The sequence below is a fragment of the Phocoena phocoena genome, chromosome 11 (assembly GCF_963924675.1).
Source record: "Phocoena phocoena chromosome 11, mPhoPho1.1, whole genome shotgun sequence".
NCBI lineage: Eukaryota > Metazoa > Chordata > Mammalia > Artiodactyla > Phocoenidae > Phocoena > Phocoena phocoena.
The window spans coordinates 36,108,961-36,123,367 of NC_089229.1; the positions used below are offsets into that span (position 1 = coordinate 36,108,961).

Here is a 14,407-nt window from a genome sequence, read left to right on the forward strand (position 1 = left end):
CGGAATACAACAAGTGATCCAGACGTCAATTATACCTTCAAAGATATCTTAATTCCAGAACAGTTCAAACTACCTAAGGTGGCTAAAGTTTATTATATTCCATTGTACTATGGAATCACTTGAATGGTTTGGGAAAAGAAGAAACTGTAGGTTAAAGTATCCAACCCAAGATATGTACATTGTGCCTTGTATAAACAAGATATGGGGGATATGAAGATAAATGCAACATTTATCCTTGGAATAGTTCCCATCTAGCAGAGGAAAGAGGAGATTATGGAGATAGTTTAACTAGTTTAACTATAAAATGGATATAAATTTGAAAAGGGAGGTGTGCAAGGTATCAAGCTAAGTGCATCATTTCTAGATGGAGGTGGATTGTTTGGCTTTGTTCAACTTATGATCAAATTTAAATATACATAAAGGGCACAGGTAAGTGAATTTTTACAAAGTGACTATGGTCATATAATCAGAAGCCAGATCAGGAAAAAGAACATTACTAGTATCCAGAAGCAATCTATACCTGAGGGCTTTCTCCAAAGATTCAGATGACTGGAACAAGGAAAAAGCCACAGTGGAAGGATCTGGGCGGACTGCTTTTGGTGACGTCTAACGATAACAAGAAGAGTGGGTAAAGTGGAGCTGAGGTGAGCCCTTCATGGGCTGCTTCTATTAGGGGAGGTGAGTAATGCATTCCTGGTAAGACAGCGTGGGTGATAACCCAATGGTCAGGATTTAGACCAGCTGTTGAAAAGAGAGTCTGCTGAAGACAGGCTACTTGTTAATGTGTGCTCATTATGCCTGGGAGAAATAAAATTATGGAGGACAATCTTCTCTCTTGCTTCTCGGAAGGGAAGCTTGCTGAATGTCTGAGTGAGGTATGCTCTCACTTTTCAAACCTATCTCTCTCCCCTGCCCTCCTATGAGTTTTGTTGCTTTATGTTTTTGTGCGTTGGCTGCCTGAGTTAATAAAAGCTCTGGTTTACTGAGACAGACTCAGTGTGATAAATGTGCCACAGTTACTGGCTAAGAAAACAGGTGGGCCGGGGAAACAAGGAAAAGGACGCCCAGTAGATCAATCTGGACTGCTCACTTTGAGGCTGGAAGGCCCTGGATCTGTCCCTAAGATCCAGAGACATGGATGAGGCCAAGAATTTGCCCTGAATTGGACAGGTGGCATGAAAGGTGTCCAGTGCAAAGGAGAGTAGAAGGACAGCAGGCCAGGGCTCTGTGCTCACCTGAAAAAGAGGTCAGGAAGGTTGGCATTGCTTTATTGCATTTATTTCTACCCCGACTCTTTCCAGAAGGGTTATGAAACTGATGGAGTTATGAAGACTGTCAGATGGGGAATGGGAATTAGCGGGGAGCAAGGAGGAGAAGAGAGGAGACTGGGGAGGAGTTGAAGAGACCAGAGAGAGCGGAGGAGTGGGGGAAGGGGCACGGATGGGGAAACAACCCAATCCCATTATAAGTTTAAGTAATACATAGATTCAATAGAGATCGAGTGTGCTTCATCAAGAATGAGACGTTCATGCTAAGACTTGAAACAATCTGAGTTTCATCACCTAAAGATGAAGAGAAAGACATAACTAAATGAGGGGTACAACCTAATCAAAGACAGAGGTAAGCAGCCTCACTTTGTTCTGGGATATTGTGTAACCTGAGACAAAGGAGCTGTAAGGAAAGAGACGAGGCAGACAGAGGACTCAAATGCAGACAGCGAAGTCACTACAGAAAGGAACATGCCTCTGAGACTAAGTTAAGGCAGGTGGTAATAAGAATGGAGAGAGGTGGTCAAAGAGGTTATATCCTCTTCCTAAGAAGAGCTCAGAGTCTTCTCACTGTGCTCCACACCATCTCTAAGGGCTTTGTGGAGGTATTCACTTACAGATGCATCCACGAAGGCACAGAGGAGTCAATGGCAGAGTACACGAACGTACCTTTGGGAACAACTGTTTTAATTAAGCAGAGGCAGAATGCAAACAAGAATCTCCCAAGTGCATTCGGTCACTAAATCAAATAGCTAAGAATGGAAAAACAGTCTCTGTCTCTGTCTCTTTCCTCCCCACCCTTTCTTTCCCTGTTCCCAATTACTTGTAACTAATAATCTTCTTTCTTCTTATAAGCAATTATTCCCTTTCTCTCTGGTCCTGTCTGCACGTTGACAGGTAAGGATTTATTATTTTTCTTAATTCCTAGGTTTTTATTCTGTCTCCTCTTCCCCTAATTTCTGTCCCTTATTTATATATCTTATTCAAAAATTCTTCTATACAATTCATTCATTCTAGGACGTTAGTGTGGTTTCCACTATAATCTTAAAAGAATAAATGGCCATTATTACAATTTACTGAGCATTTATTACATGCTAGTTATTTTATGAAATTGCAAGTGAATCCTCACAACTTGAGGCAGTAGCAATCATCTCCAGATTAAGAAACTGAGCAGCAGAGAGGCTAGCGGAAGGTGGAACATGCTCAAGGAGATAATCAGCAGTAGGGCTGGGTGTGCCTCCAAAATCCATGATCTGCCGTCCGAAATCCAGTGCATTTTCTGTGCCCTAATCCAAAACTTAATTCAGTTCTCGTCATCTTGCTTTTAGAGTCCTATACAAAATCTTCAAAAGAATATATGTAAATTGTTGCTATGGTCTGAATGTCTGTGCCTTCCTCCCATTCATATGCTGAAATCCTAACCCACAAAGTGATGGTATGTGGAAGTGGGGCCTTTGAGAGGTGCTTAGCTCGTGAGGGTGGGACCCTCATGAATGGGATCAGTGCCCACATAAAAGAGACCTCGGAGAACTCCCTTTTCCTTTCCACTACATGAGAACACAGAGAGAAGATGGCTGTAAATGAGGAAGCGGGCCTCACCAGCACCAAATCGACCTGAGCGTGATCTTGGGCCTTTCAGCCTCTAGAACTGTGAGGAATAAATTTCTGTTGTTCGTAAGTCATGTAGTTTATGGTATTTTGTTATAGCGGCCCTAGTGGACTAAGACAAGAACTTAACTGTACCTTTTTCTTAGCAAAACAAGATTTGGTCACAAATGATTTAAACAAGGTAGATTCTATTCCCATGCAAAAAATGGAAGCAGAGATAAGAAAAGGAAAGAGTAAAACCAACTGAAAGCCAGTCTATCCTCCCTTAGTCATTCTTTTATTGAACAAAATATTGACTGACCACCTTCTTTGTGTGAGGTATTGTGTTCAGTGCTGGAGAAGGGCCACCTGGTTATCTTCAAGATTCTCTGGTTTTGAGCCTCAGGTTCCTCACTTTTTAAACAAGGATAACCTCACTGTGTTATCAGAAGGAATAAACAAGGCAGCATGAATAAAACTGCCCAGGGTGGGGGTTGGTGCCTTGCCTCCTGTCTTTTCACTCCCCTCTACTTAAGCTCCTTCCCTCCATCTGCCCCAGTCAGGCTCTTTCCCTGTCTTGATGACCTCAAGCTGCCCTTCCTTCCTGAGGCTTTCAAGCACATGACTATGAGAGCTCCGTGGGTTTCTCTACCAGCAGTCCTCCAAAATCTCAGCATTCTGGATCTGTGTCACATTTGAAGACCCACCAGGCTCATATTTCCTAAGAGTGAAACTGTGAAAGCACCAGGCAAACCATAAAAATATCACGGCCTGGAGATCAGACAAGGTTCAAATCCTTGCTCTTCCAAGTTACTATGCATAAGGGCCTTCGATATGTCACTTACACTCTTGATACCTTAAATCTTGCATCTGTAAAACAGGGATAATGTTACCTTGATCTAACAGGGTTAGATTACTGGAGTGACAAACTGTGCATAAAAGCACCCAGCACTGGGTCAGAAATGTAACTGTTTGACACTGAGATTCCATAATAAGAGTACTAGCATTAATGGATACATATGTGCCTGGCATGACACTAAGCACTTTCCTTTATGTAAATTCTGAAAACTCTGGAGTCAGGCCATGCCATATTACTTGAATTGATTTAATCATTCTAGTACTGTGAAGCATCTTATAATCCTTGTATATTTTATAACAATAGTATTCATTTCTTTTTTGAAATAAAATAAATATAATAAAACGGTGGGTGCTATGGTCTAAATCTTAACTCCCAAGGTGAGGGTATTAGTAGGTAGGGCCTTTGGATGGTGATTAGGTCACGAGGGCTCTGAGATTTGTGTTCTCATAAAAGAGGCCTCAGAGAGCTCCCTCATTTCTTCCACCATGCAAGTATGCAAGGGGAAATCTGCAACCCAGAAAAGGGCCCTCACCGGAACATGCTGGCACCCTGATCTCAGAATTCCAGCTTCCAGAACTGTGAGAAATAAATTTCTGTTGTTTATAAGCCACTCAGTCTATGGTATTTTGTTACAGCAGCCTGAATGGACTAAGACAGTGAGTCAGACCTATGTCATTTTGGAATCTCAGAAGTATGGTATTATGAGCATCTTCCATATGGGGAAATGGGAGCGTGGAGAGGTAAAGACATTTGCTTACAGCTGTACTACTAACAAGTGGCCATTTGTATGACAATGGTGTCAGGCTGCGTGATGCCTGATTGCTATCACCATAATGAGTTGGTTTTTATTTTTTTAATTTATTTTTATTATTACTATTTTTGCGGTACGCAGGCCTCTCACTATTGTGGCCTCTCCCGTTGCGGAGCACAGGCTCCGACGCGCAGGCTCACCGGCCATGGCTCACGGGCCCAGCCGCTCCACAGCATGTGGGATCTTCCCGGACCGGGGTACGAACCCGTGTCCCCTGCATCGGCAGGCGGACTCTCAACCACTGCGTCACCAGGGAAGCTCTGAGTTGGTTTTTAAATGTGTTTTATGAAAAATGCTTACAAGGCTCAAGTATACACTGCATAGGGGTTATATAGATTGATATACTATGTACTTAATATATTAAGAGTTTTAGTTGTACTGTGAAAACTAAAATTTTATATAAAGTGTTTATATTTTAAGTAGTATTTTACACTATACTTTCTATAAAAGGTTATTGGAAATGAAATTTAAAAGGCCAATAAGTAGTAGATTCAAAGTAATAAATATTATATGTACACAAAATTCTTACTTATTCTCCTTCCTCAAAAGAAAATTCAGATAGAACCAAGAATGGAATAGTCATCATAAATGCATGAATTCCATTAAGACTTCTCCCTCTTATTTTCAAGTCTTTTATGGCTTCAGAATAAAAAGGTAAAAAACAACAGAAGAACAAAGACCACCTCATCATTCACTGAAGCTTGGACCTGAAATGAGTTGTCCATGTTTGACAAGATAAATAGAAATAGTCTTCTACCTCTAAATGTCCCGAATGATAATAAAAGGTGAGTGATTCCCAACTTTCAGTGTATTTGATACATATTGTATCATCCACCAATAAAGCATCCATGGATGTAAAATATCTGTGTCCATCTCTTACACTGACATAGAGTTGATGACAGTGCAACACAGCAGTCAGCATTCTGGTTCAAATGCTGCCTCTATACTAAGTGGCATTGAAATCTTAGATAATCTACCCTACAGCTTGATGACCTCACCTTCCTCATTGTAAAATGGAGACAGGTAACGTCATCACCTGGCTTTTGTGGGGATCAAATGCGAATTTCTCAGGACACAAAAGCACTTAGTAAATGTTTGTACTGTTATTATATTTGATGAATTCATCATGGAAATACAGTATTTAATAGAGAATTCAGACAAGATGCCTTGCTCTACTTTTTATTCCTTTCTCACTTAATTTTTATCTGAAGTTTTACATGTTGAGTCTGTTACATAATTTTTGGATAATTATTTGGTTACTATAATTTTCCTATCTTTTCTACAGACTATCTGAGCAATAGATTAAGATGCTTGTACTTTCAAATTTTGCTAAAGAATTTAGTCCTTCCAAAACTAATATGCTCATTAAAGAAAACATAAAATAGAAAACATTAAGCCTGTCCCCCCCGCAAAAAAAATTGACTGTAAAAGTCCAAAAGGCTAAAATATCCATTGTTAACACTGTTTACTTGTTTTACTTTGCTTTTTTAATGATATAGCTATTTTGTATAATTTAATCATTCTTCATGTACCATAACATAGATAGTTGCCTCTGTTATTGTTATTCTTTATAAATTTAACCTAGGGTTTATAATATTTCCTCAAAAGGGGATAACCATAACCATAATTTATTTAATTATTTTCCTTTTTGGGGCATTTAGATGCTTTTTAAATTTTTGCCTCTAATAAATAGCAATGCTACTATCTTTGCTGGTAAACATAGAAAACCATTATATTTTCTTAAGATATATTACCAAGAGAAGAATTACTGAGAATAAGTGCTAGAGCAGCTAAAAAGAATTCATTGAATTCTTTACTTGAATTTGAATTTCTTTGATTTCTAATGAAATTGTATGTTTACCTATCTTTTAAAAGCTATTATATTTCTTCTTTTGAGAATTGTTTGTTCATAACCCTTGGTCTTTGTATTCGATTTTCCTCATAGTTTTATAGAGTTTCTCATGTCTTAAGTAGCCTGATCTTTTAGCTTTTACTTTTAAGGAAATTATTTCCCATCACTTTACTATTTGTCCTTTAACTACATCCCTTTTTTGAAACAAATTAATCATTTAATTTTCCCTTCATTTTTGGCTTGTAAGCTTAGCTAATCCCTTCCCTATTTCTTCCCATTTTACTCATGGGAAAGTTTTAACTCTAAACGTCTCTGGAAAGTATCTCATATAAAATACACACAGGTAGGAAGATTAAATTAAATTACTAAACGCATTGTTATAAGAGGGAATTTAAAAATAAAAAATCCTAGGCAAAAAGTGAAATAGTTTGGAACAACATTTAGAAAAATCCAATTCTAATTATACACCTGTAAATTGCCTGTACTGTCCTTGGAGCAGTAAAAGCACACAAAGCACTGATATTTTAGCAAAATGTTTTCGTCCTAAGCATTGAATATAACTGGAATCTCAATGTAATTTTTGCAAAGGCCAAAAATATATTTTCATTTTTAATCAAGGAAATACCACTATTTAGGTCATTATTTAATTTTTAAAATTACTCTTACAATTTCTGAAGTGATTAAAAATGAAATGTTACAACCAACCTCAGTTCACTGCCATATTCTATTTTAATTACAAACAATAAAAACCATAGGTCTCTCACCAATTCAACCCATTACATAGTTTTCAAGCTGCTTCTTTTAGTGTTCACTGATGAAAAGTCAAACCCAATATTTTAACAATTTTCTCCAGTAACTACTTTTTAAAATGAAATTTAATATATATAAACCATGCTGGAGAAAAACAGACTACAACATTAACAGAAAGTTCTGGACTTAAAAAGTTGAAAGAGCTGGATTTTCAAGTTCTTCTCCCACTACAGACATATGTTGAAAATTTCTGATCTGGAGAGTCACTTGAAAATTCTGAACTTCTATTATCTTAGTCAAATGTATTGGGATCCATTCCTACCTCACAGGGGTTAGATAATGACCAAAGAAGATCAGGGTCTGAAAACACTGGGTTAGACCATAAATTGTTTGATAAATGTAGTAAGAAGTTTTCAGGATTCTAATCTTGTTGATAGTAATGCCCCTAAAAAATAATAAAGATAATTATAGTTTTAAAAAGTCCACACTTCTCTGTGGGCCCAAGATGAAAAATGATCAGTTCTCATAATTTGGATTTCCTCAGTTTGGATGTACATTCTATGTATCTTCTCTTAGCATCTAACTATGGTCCTAGTTCTGTCCTTGAACTATTCCCCAGACACATGCCGTGCCTTCTGCCTCAAGCATTTTCTCTGCTTTAATGTTCTTTATTGCATCCCCTCAGTTCTACACTTTTGTTTGGAGAACTCCTACTCATCATTTAAATAAAGCTTACATGCACCAGGCACGGCTCTCCTGCACCCCAGGCACCCGGGTCAAGGCCCCTTAGTTGATACTGTGTCTCCTTTTAAAAACTAATTGTAATTAAATCATTATTTTTATAATTTGTGCCTCCCTCTTCAGTTTGCAGTCTACACTGGAGCCTGTCTTGTTCCCTGTGGAACTGAGCAGAATCCTGTGGCTCCCCACCCCAATTCCCACCCAAGTACAAAGGTCCCTCCATGTCCCCTGACTCTTGTTTGTAGAAAAGCTGAAGTTTCCCAAGCCTCCCTGAGTCACAAAAGAGCAGACTCAAGTAGTTAATGATAAGGACAAGAGCATCACAGAATCTTTCAGTGTCTGATGCACATTCCTGAGTTTTTTTAGAGATACTGTAATTACTACCAGAGGGGAAAAAGCTAACTGCATGATGACCAGATTGTAGCCATGACACAAGCTGCTCCATCTTGAGCAGTACTGAATCTATTGGTAGCACAATTCCAAGAACTGGCCTCAAGTGAATGGGATTAACACTGTTGCTCATAATAATCTATATCTTTGTCGGCACCAAAATAATTGTAGCTTGCTGTGTCCATATGTGTAAGCAGGCAACTAAAATTGTCAGCAAAGAGATGCTACAGAGCCATGTCAACATCTTCTACTCTGAGAATATGGTGCCCTGTGTCAGCATGAAGAAGCTATAGAAGATGGACCTTCATCCCTAATCCCACAGAAATGGAATGATGTCTGACAAATGGGGATTTGTAAGAGCTCTTCTGCCCCTTTCTTGTTTGTCTATTTCTGTTCCCCTTAAACCTTAATTATAGAAATGAGATCACTAGGTAACATTTAACCTAACTCCTGACTTATGCTCTACTGAACGTGCACAATACCTTGCCTAACCTGTTGATTCTTTCTCTAAATTAAAAGAAGTAGGAATGAACAATTAAGTAGTTAAAGAATGACTAGCTTTCCACCCCCAGCAGCTCCCTTAGCGATCCTGCAGGCAGTCCACATGGGCAAGATAACATCTGAAGAAAGATCATGAGGGGTCAGCCAGCCTGCCTAAAATGGAAAACGATGCAGAGCTTGACCTCCTGTCTTGATGATTCACTGAGATTTTTACCTTTGAAAACTGGCATGGCTGAGCAGAATCTTCAGAGTTAGTTTTGGGACATGAGTCCACCTTCTCCCCAGATTGCCGGCCTTCTGATTAAATCAACTCTTCCTTTCTACCAATACTTGCCTCTTGAGTATTGGCTTTTGAGCAGCGAGCAGCTGGACCTGAGTTTGGTACACTTACATCTAGTATAGTGCTTGCTAAATATTGAACTGGAGGAAGAAGATCGGGACTTGTCACTATTGTTGGAAATGAACATCACCCAGAGAGAGGATCAATAATGAAGAAAAAGACAATAAAGTCTTTGCTCTTAGAAACTATGGTTAAGAGGTAGATGGGAAAAGAAGAACCGTCCAACATCTACATAAAAGAGTACTTCTTCTCATTACCATTTGTCACAACCTGTTCCCTTTTAACATTTTATGCTTTGGTGCTTAATATCTAATGACTTTCCATCTGCCCCAGATTTAAGCATAGTAGGTACCTTATAACAAATATGTATTGGTTTTAGTTGTTTCAGTCTATATCAAATTTACTACTATGCATATAAAGAAACGATTTATAATATATTCTTTCTGAAAAAATGTTTTTTCCAGTAATTCTTTAAAAAACAAACGAAGGGGCTTCCCTGGTGGCGCAGTGGTTGAGAGTTCGCCTGCCAATGCAGGGGACACGGGTTTGTGCCCTGGTCCGGGATGACCCCACATGCCGCGGAGCGGCTGGGCCCGTGAGCCATGGCTGCTGAGCCTGCACGTCCGGAGCCTGTGCTCCACAATGGGAGAGGCCGCAACAGTGCGAGGCCCGTGTACCACAAAAAACAAAAAAACAGAACAACAACAACAAAAAAAAAAAACAAAGGAAGACAAAGAGACAAGGAGGGACTTGTCTTGACTTTCATTCTTTTGGCAGAAGCTTTCTACTGGAGCCAAAAGGAAATTCATGGAGAATCCCTTGAATAACAGGCCCACGTGAGACATCAGGGCACCAAATGTTCACCTTTGACATTTATAAATTAAATTCTGTAAAGACTAGACATGATTTGTTTTTTATGGACATGGGAGTACACTGTAAGCTTGATGAGATATGAATACAACATTATACTATTACGGATAAAATAGTTTGAAACCTATTTTTTATACATTCCTTAAAATTTCTGATGAAAGACCAGTGAGAAATTAAGTATATATTAGACACAACATGAAATATGAGTTGGAAAACATTATGGAAGCCCACATCAACCCTTCCACTTTAGAGATGGGGAATCTTAATCCCAGAGACCATAGGTACCACAGAGGCCTACATTTAACAAACTTATTAAACCAGTTTTAAAAACCTGCCTCGCTTTCTTTCTTGCAAGGCAACATGAAGGAAAAAAGGCAATCTCTAATGCAATCCCTTCTCCCAAGACATAAAACTAGTGGATTCAAAACAAAAATAACTAATAGTACTTTTAAATACTGCCTTCTAATTGCCATTGCAGCCAGTATAAATTCCTGTAATTTCCTGTCTATTCCCAACTGAATGGCATATTCCAAGTCACTTGTATCATTAACAAGCAAATGAAAAGCACACCATCACCCAGCAGAGTGAATTTCCCATAGAACAAAACTCACTGACTCTGGCATTTTCACTGGCATTTGCAAAAACATGAAAAAAAAAAAGACTCAGAACAACATTTACCATTTCATTTACATTACATAAACATTCATTTAACATTAACATTTCATTTAAACATTTATTTTTAAGCTGAAGAAGTGTTATTATTCATTCAATCCATGGGCATAAATACCCTAAGAATATCCATAACCAGTAAGTTGGAGAAGAACTGATATAAAAATCATAGTATGCATCTTCTTGGACAAAGAGTAAAACAAATTCTAACGGAACAAACTTTCAGTCAGTTTTGGAACCTCCATCCAATTCTAAAATTAAGAATATATCGAGCTCAACATTTATTGTACATTACTGTGACGTGGCAATATGCTAGATATTGATGGTGCAAAAATGGAAAATAGGTCCTCCCTATTAATTACCTTAGAATTTTCTAAGGAAGGTAAGTGTATAATTTCAATTTAAATATTTGCATTCCCACAACACTCCCCGGCCTAAGCCACCACCATTTTCTTGCCTGTGAGACAGCAATAGGGTTCCCCTCGCTCTACTCTGACCTTTCTCTCATCTTGTCTTGCCACATGGTCCCTTCCATTGCTCTTAAAATAAAACGCAAACTTCTTAGCTTGGTTACAAAGGCCCCTGGGCTCTAGCCCTGCCTCCTCTCCAAGCTCATCTCCTCCCACTTTCCCATCAGGTTTAATATGCTCCAGTCACATTAGCCTCTTTCTTTGCTGTGAACACAAGCTTGTTCTTGCCTGCGGCCTTTGAACTTTCTGTTTCTTTTGTCTGAAATGCTCTTACCTGGCTCTTCAAAGAGTTGGCATAAGCTAAGATTTCATATATCACCTCCTCAAAGATGCTTAAGCTGACTATTTGGTTTCAAGAAGTACCCTACTGCCCACCACATCACCTTCTAAAAATGACATCATCCTATTTATTGCCTACATAGCACAGACTCACTTTCTGAAAAGACAACAGTGCTTTGCATCTTATACATATTAAAATTAATAAAAACCCTTCCTTAAGAATTTTAAGCTAAGTCATGATTTATATGAATCTGACATTCTAAAACTGCACAGAAGGGCTGACTGATCAACAATATCTATCTACCTACCCAGCCACCTATCTACCTACTTGTCTGTCTATCTACAGTGTTGTGAAAGAAATGGAATATATATTACAGAAGAAAAAGCAATGATGGTTATCAAGGGACCCAAAATTTAGTTACTTACAGCTAACTTGGGCAAATCAACTTCATCTCTCCTGGTTTCAATCTACTTATTTGTACAACAGGGGTTATATTAGATAATTTTAAAAGAACTTTTCAGTTCTAAATTTTAGTCATTTGAAGCAGACTTTTTCCAAATAAAAATCATTAATATTCCTTTAAATGTACATTTTTAAATAACCTGAGGACAGTGAGGTAGGAATATGAGGCCCTCAGCTATGGGCTTCCTGTCTATTTGTAGGTTATTTTGCCTTAACTACTACTTTTTGATGCCTCATCTTCAGTCCTTCCCATTTCCTATTCCAGAGTGGGGAAAAAAAAATTGAAACTATTTCATAAAAATATAGTGAATTATGAACTCATTCCTCCCTTGGAAAATAAATGTACTTCTAATAATAGGTATATGCCAAAAAATTAAAATAGCACCGAGTACTAAGAAAAATCAGTTTTACGCATGCATCTACAGAACATCTATCACTGTTTTCCAAATAACATACAAAATAAAGAATTTGTTTCACTTTCTGTTAAAACTAAATCCCAAAATTTCTCGTTGGAGTAATAGTCCCTATTACTACCACTGGAAAAAAAATTATTTTCAGGAGAATACTGTAATATAAAAAACAATAATAAATAAAAAGATAGAAGTGGGTAAAGATAGACAAGTCAGAATAAAAAATAAGGGGGCTAACTCTTAAAATTAATAAATAGTGACTTTTTTCAGTGGCATTTCAGATGAAGCAATGATGAAGTTTAAAGGAATTGAATGTGAAAAATCTAAAGCATATAATAAAATTATGGGAAACAAGCTTAGAAGATGCAGTAGGTAGGATTAGTTTGAGGTGCAGAAAATGCAAGCAGCAAGACAGGATAAAAAAAATCCTATTTCATAAAATGACAAGAGGTCCTTTAGCACTCATAGAAAATAATCAGGGAATTACTTTAGCTCAGTAGGGGCACCCAAAATAATATGCATGAGAAAATCCTAATTTAAAATATTTCATATAAGAAAATCTGAAGAAGTAAACTAAATTCTGCAGCAAACTTAAATTAGTTGACTACTATTTTAACATGGTAATAAAACTGCATTGTGAAACAAAATCAGGAGTGGTGATGCAATAAGTTGTGTGAAATTACATGCTGTGTTATGCTGGAAAGATAAAGTATCACAACCCTAGGTTTATAAACATATACACACAATATAAACAAATGGACCGGTGGTTGGTTAAGTGTATCCTCCATTTTTTTATTTCCATTTTCCACACTCATAGCCTGTCAACTGATCTATTTTTACTAGTTGGGAAATGGAAGAAGAAATTTAATATTATACAAAGCATATTAGCTTTATTTTCCCAAGATTTTTCATTTTCATCCATCTTTAAGTTTACTACTTGATAAAACAAACACATCAAAGACAACCGTGGTCAAAAATTTGTTTTTATTTTCCAAGGGATCAGCAAAAGTGAATGCTTTTAGGCTCCTTGAAAGCCAGTTCAAATGAAAATATGGTAGAAATCAGCACATCTTACCCGACACCAAACCAGCTATATACTTAGCCTCACTGAACACATGACTCACTACTAATGACAGCATGGAGTGTGACAGAGTTGTTATGTAACTTCATTCCAGACTGATTAAGATAAACCGAGTGAGAGACACATCCTTTACAGCCTTTACAGTTTTTATCCTTGACAACAATCTCAGGCATTTAGAGAACAGGCTGGGGTAACTCCATATCTTCCAGAAAGCAAGACCCTGAGGCCAAAATGTAAGCCTCTAAGACTTCAAAATGATACATTCAGTGAGCAATACATTAACATTTAGAATGAAAAGAGAGCTAATATTTTAATTATATACCACGCATCAGGCAAGGAGCAAGATGATTTTCTGATGAGACCTCATTTAAACTCCAAACTGAACTTGAAAAAAAAAAAAACAAAACCCACAACTGTGAAAATACCTTGCCCCACTGAAGTCCTATGAAAATTACTAAAAGTAACCATAAGGCATAGCCCTTGTTAACGTGACTGCTTTGAACAAGAAGGCAAGACTATAGCATGAGGCTACATCTACAACAGCAAAGTCAATGTCCTCTCAAAATGTTCTTTGCCAGCACAACCTAAATCTCGTATCAACATTCATTGTAAACGTGGGGGACATGGGAAAAAAAACTATCAACCACTCACCATAATGCATGTAACAGTTTCCTTTGGTGGGGTCCAGCTCAATAGCCTTCAAGAAGAATTTTTCAGCCTCACTCTTACGACCCTTGAAAAACAGAGAAAATGGATGATTCAGCAGTGGATCATGAGGGATTCTTCACCTCCTGGGCCCAAAGGAAGTAGACTAATGTCTACTTAGTAATCATCATCAAAAAACAGTGCTTTGTTTTTATCTAAACGAGGATGATCAAAGAGAATATGTTGAGAGAGAAGACTGAGGTCAGAATCCTGGGAAACATCAAGATTAGAAGAGACAGTGAGAGTGAGTTCATTAAAGACGTCAAAGAGAAGAGACCAGGAGAGCAAGAGAAAAAAGGGAAAAAATGGTTTCACGGAAACCAAAAGGATAAGAGAGTTTTCAGGAATGGTGGGAAACATA

At 37.8% G+C, this 14,407-nt stretch overlaps 1 protein-coding gene across 1 annotated transcript in view; it reads right to left on the reverse strand.

Annotated features, from left to right (window-relative positions):
• Positions 1–14,407, reverse strand: part of TMTC2 (transmembrane O-mannosyltransferase targeting cadherins 2) — a 394,308-nt gene that overhangs the window by 68,447 nt on the left and 311,454 nt on the right. The window contains exon 9 of the mRNA XM_065887822.1: positions 13,993–14,074. Within this exon, the coding sequence (XP_065743894.1) occupies positions 13,993–14,074 (82 nt within the window). The remainder of the gene's footprint in view (positions 1–13,992; positions 14,075–14,407) is intronic.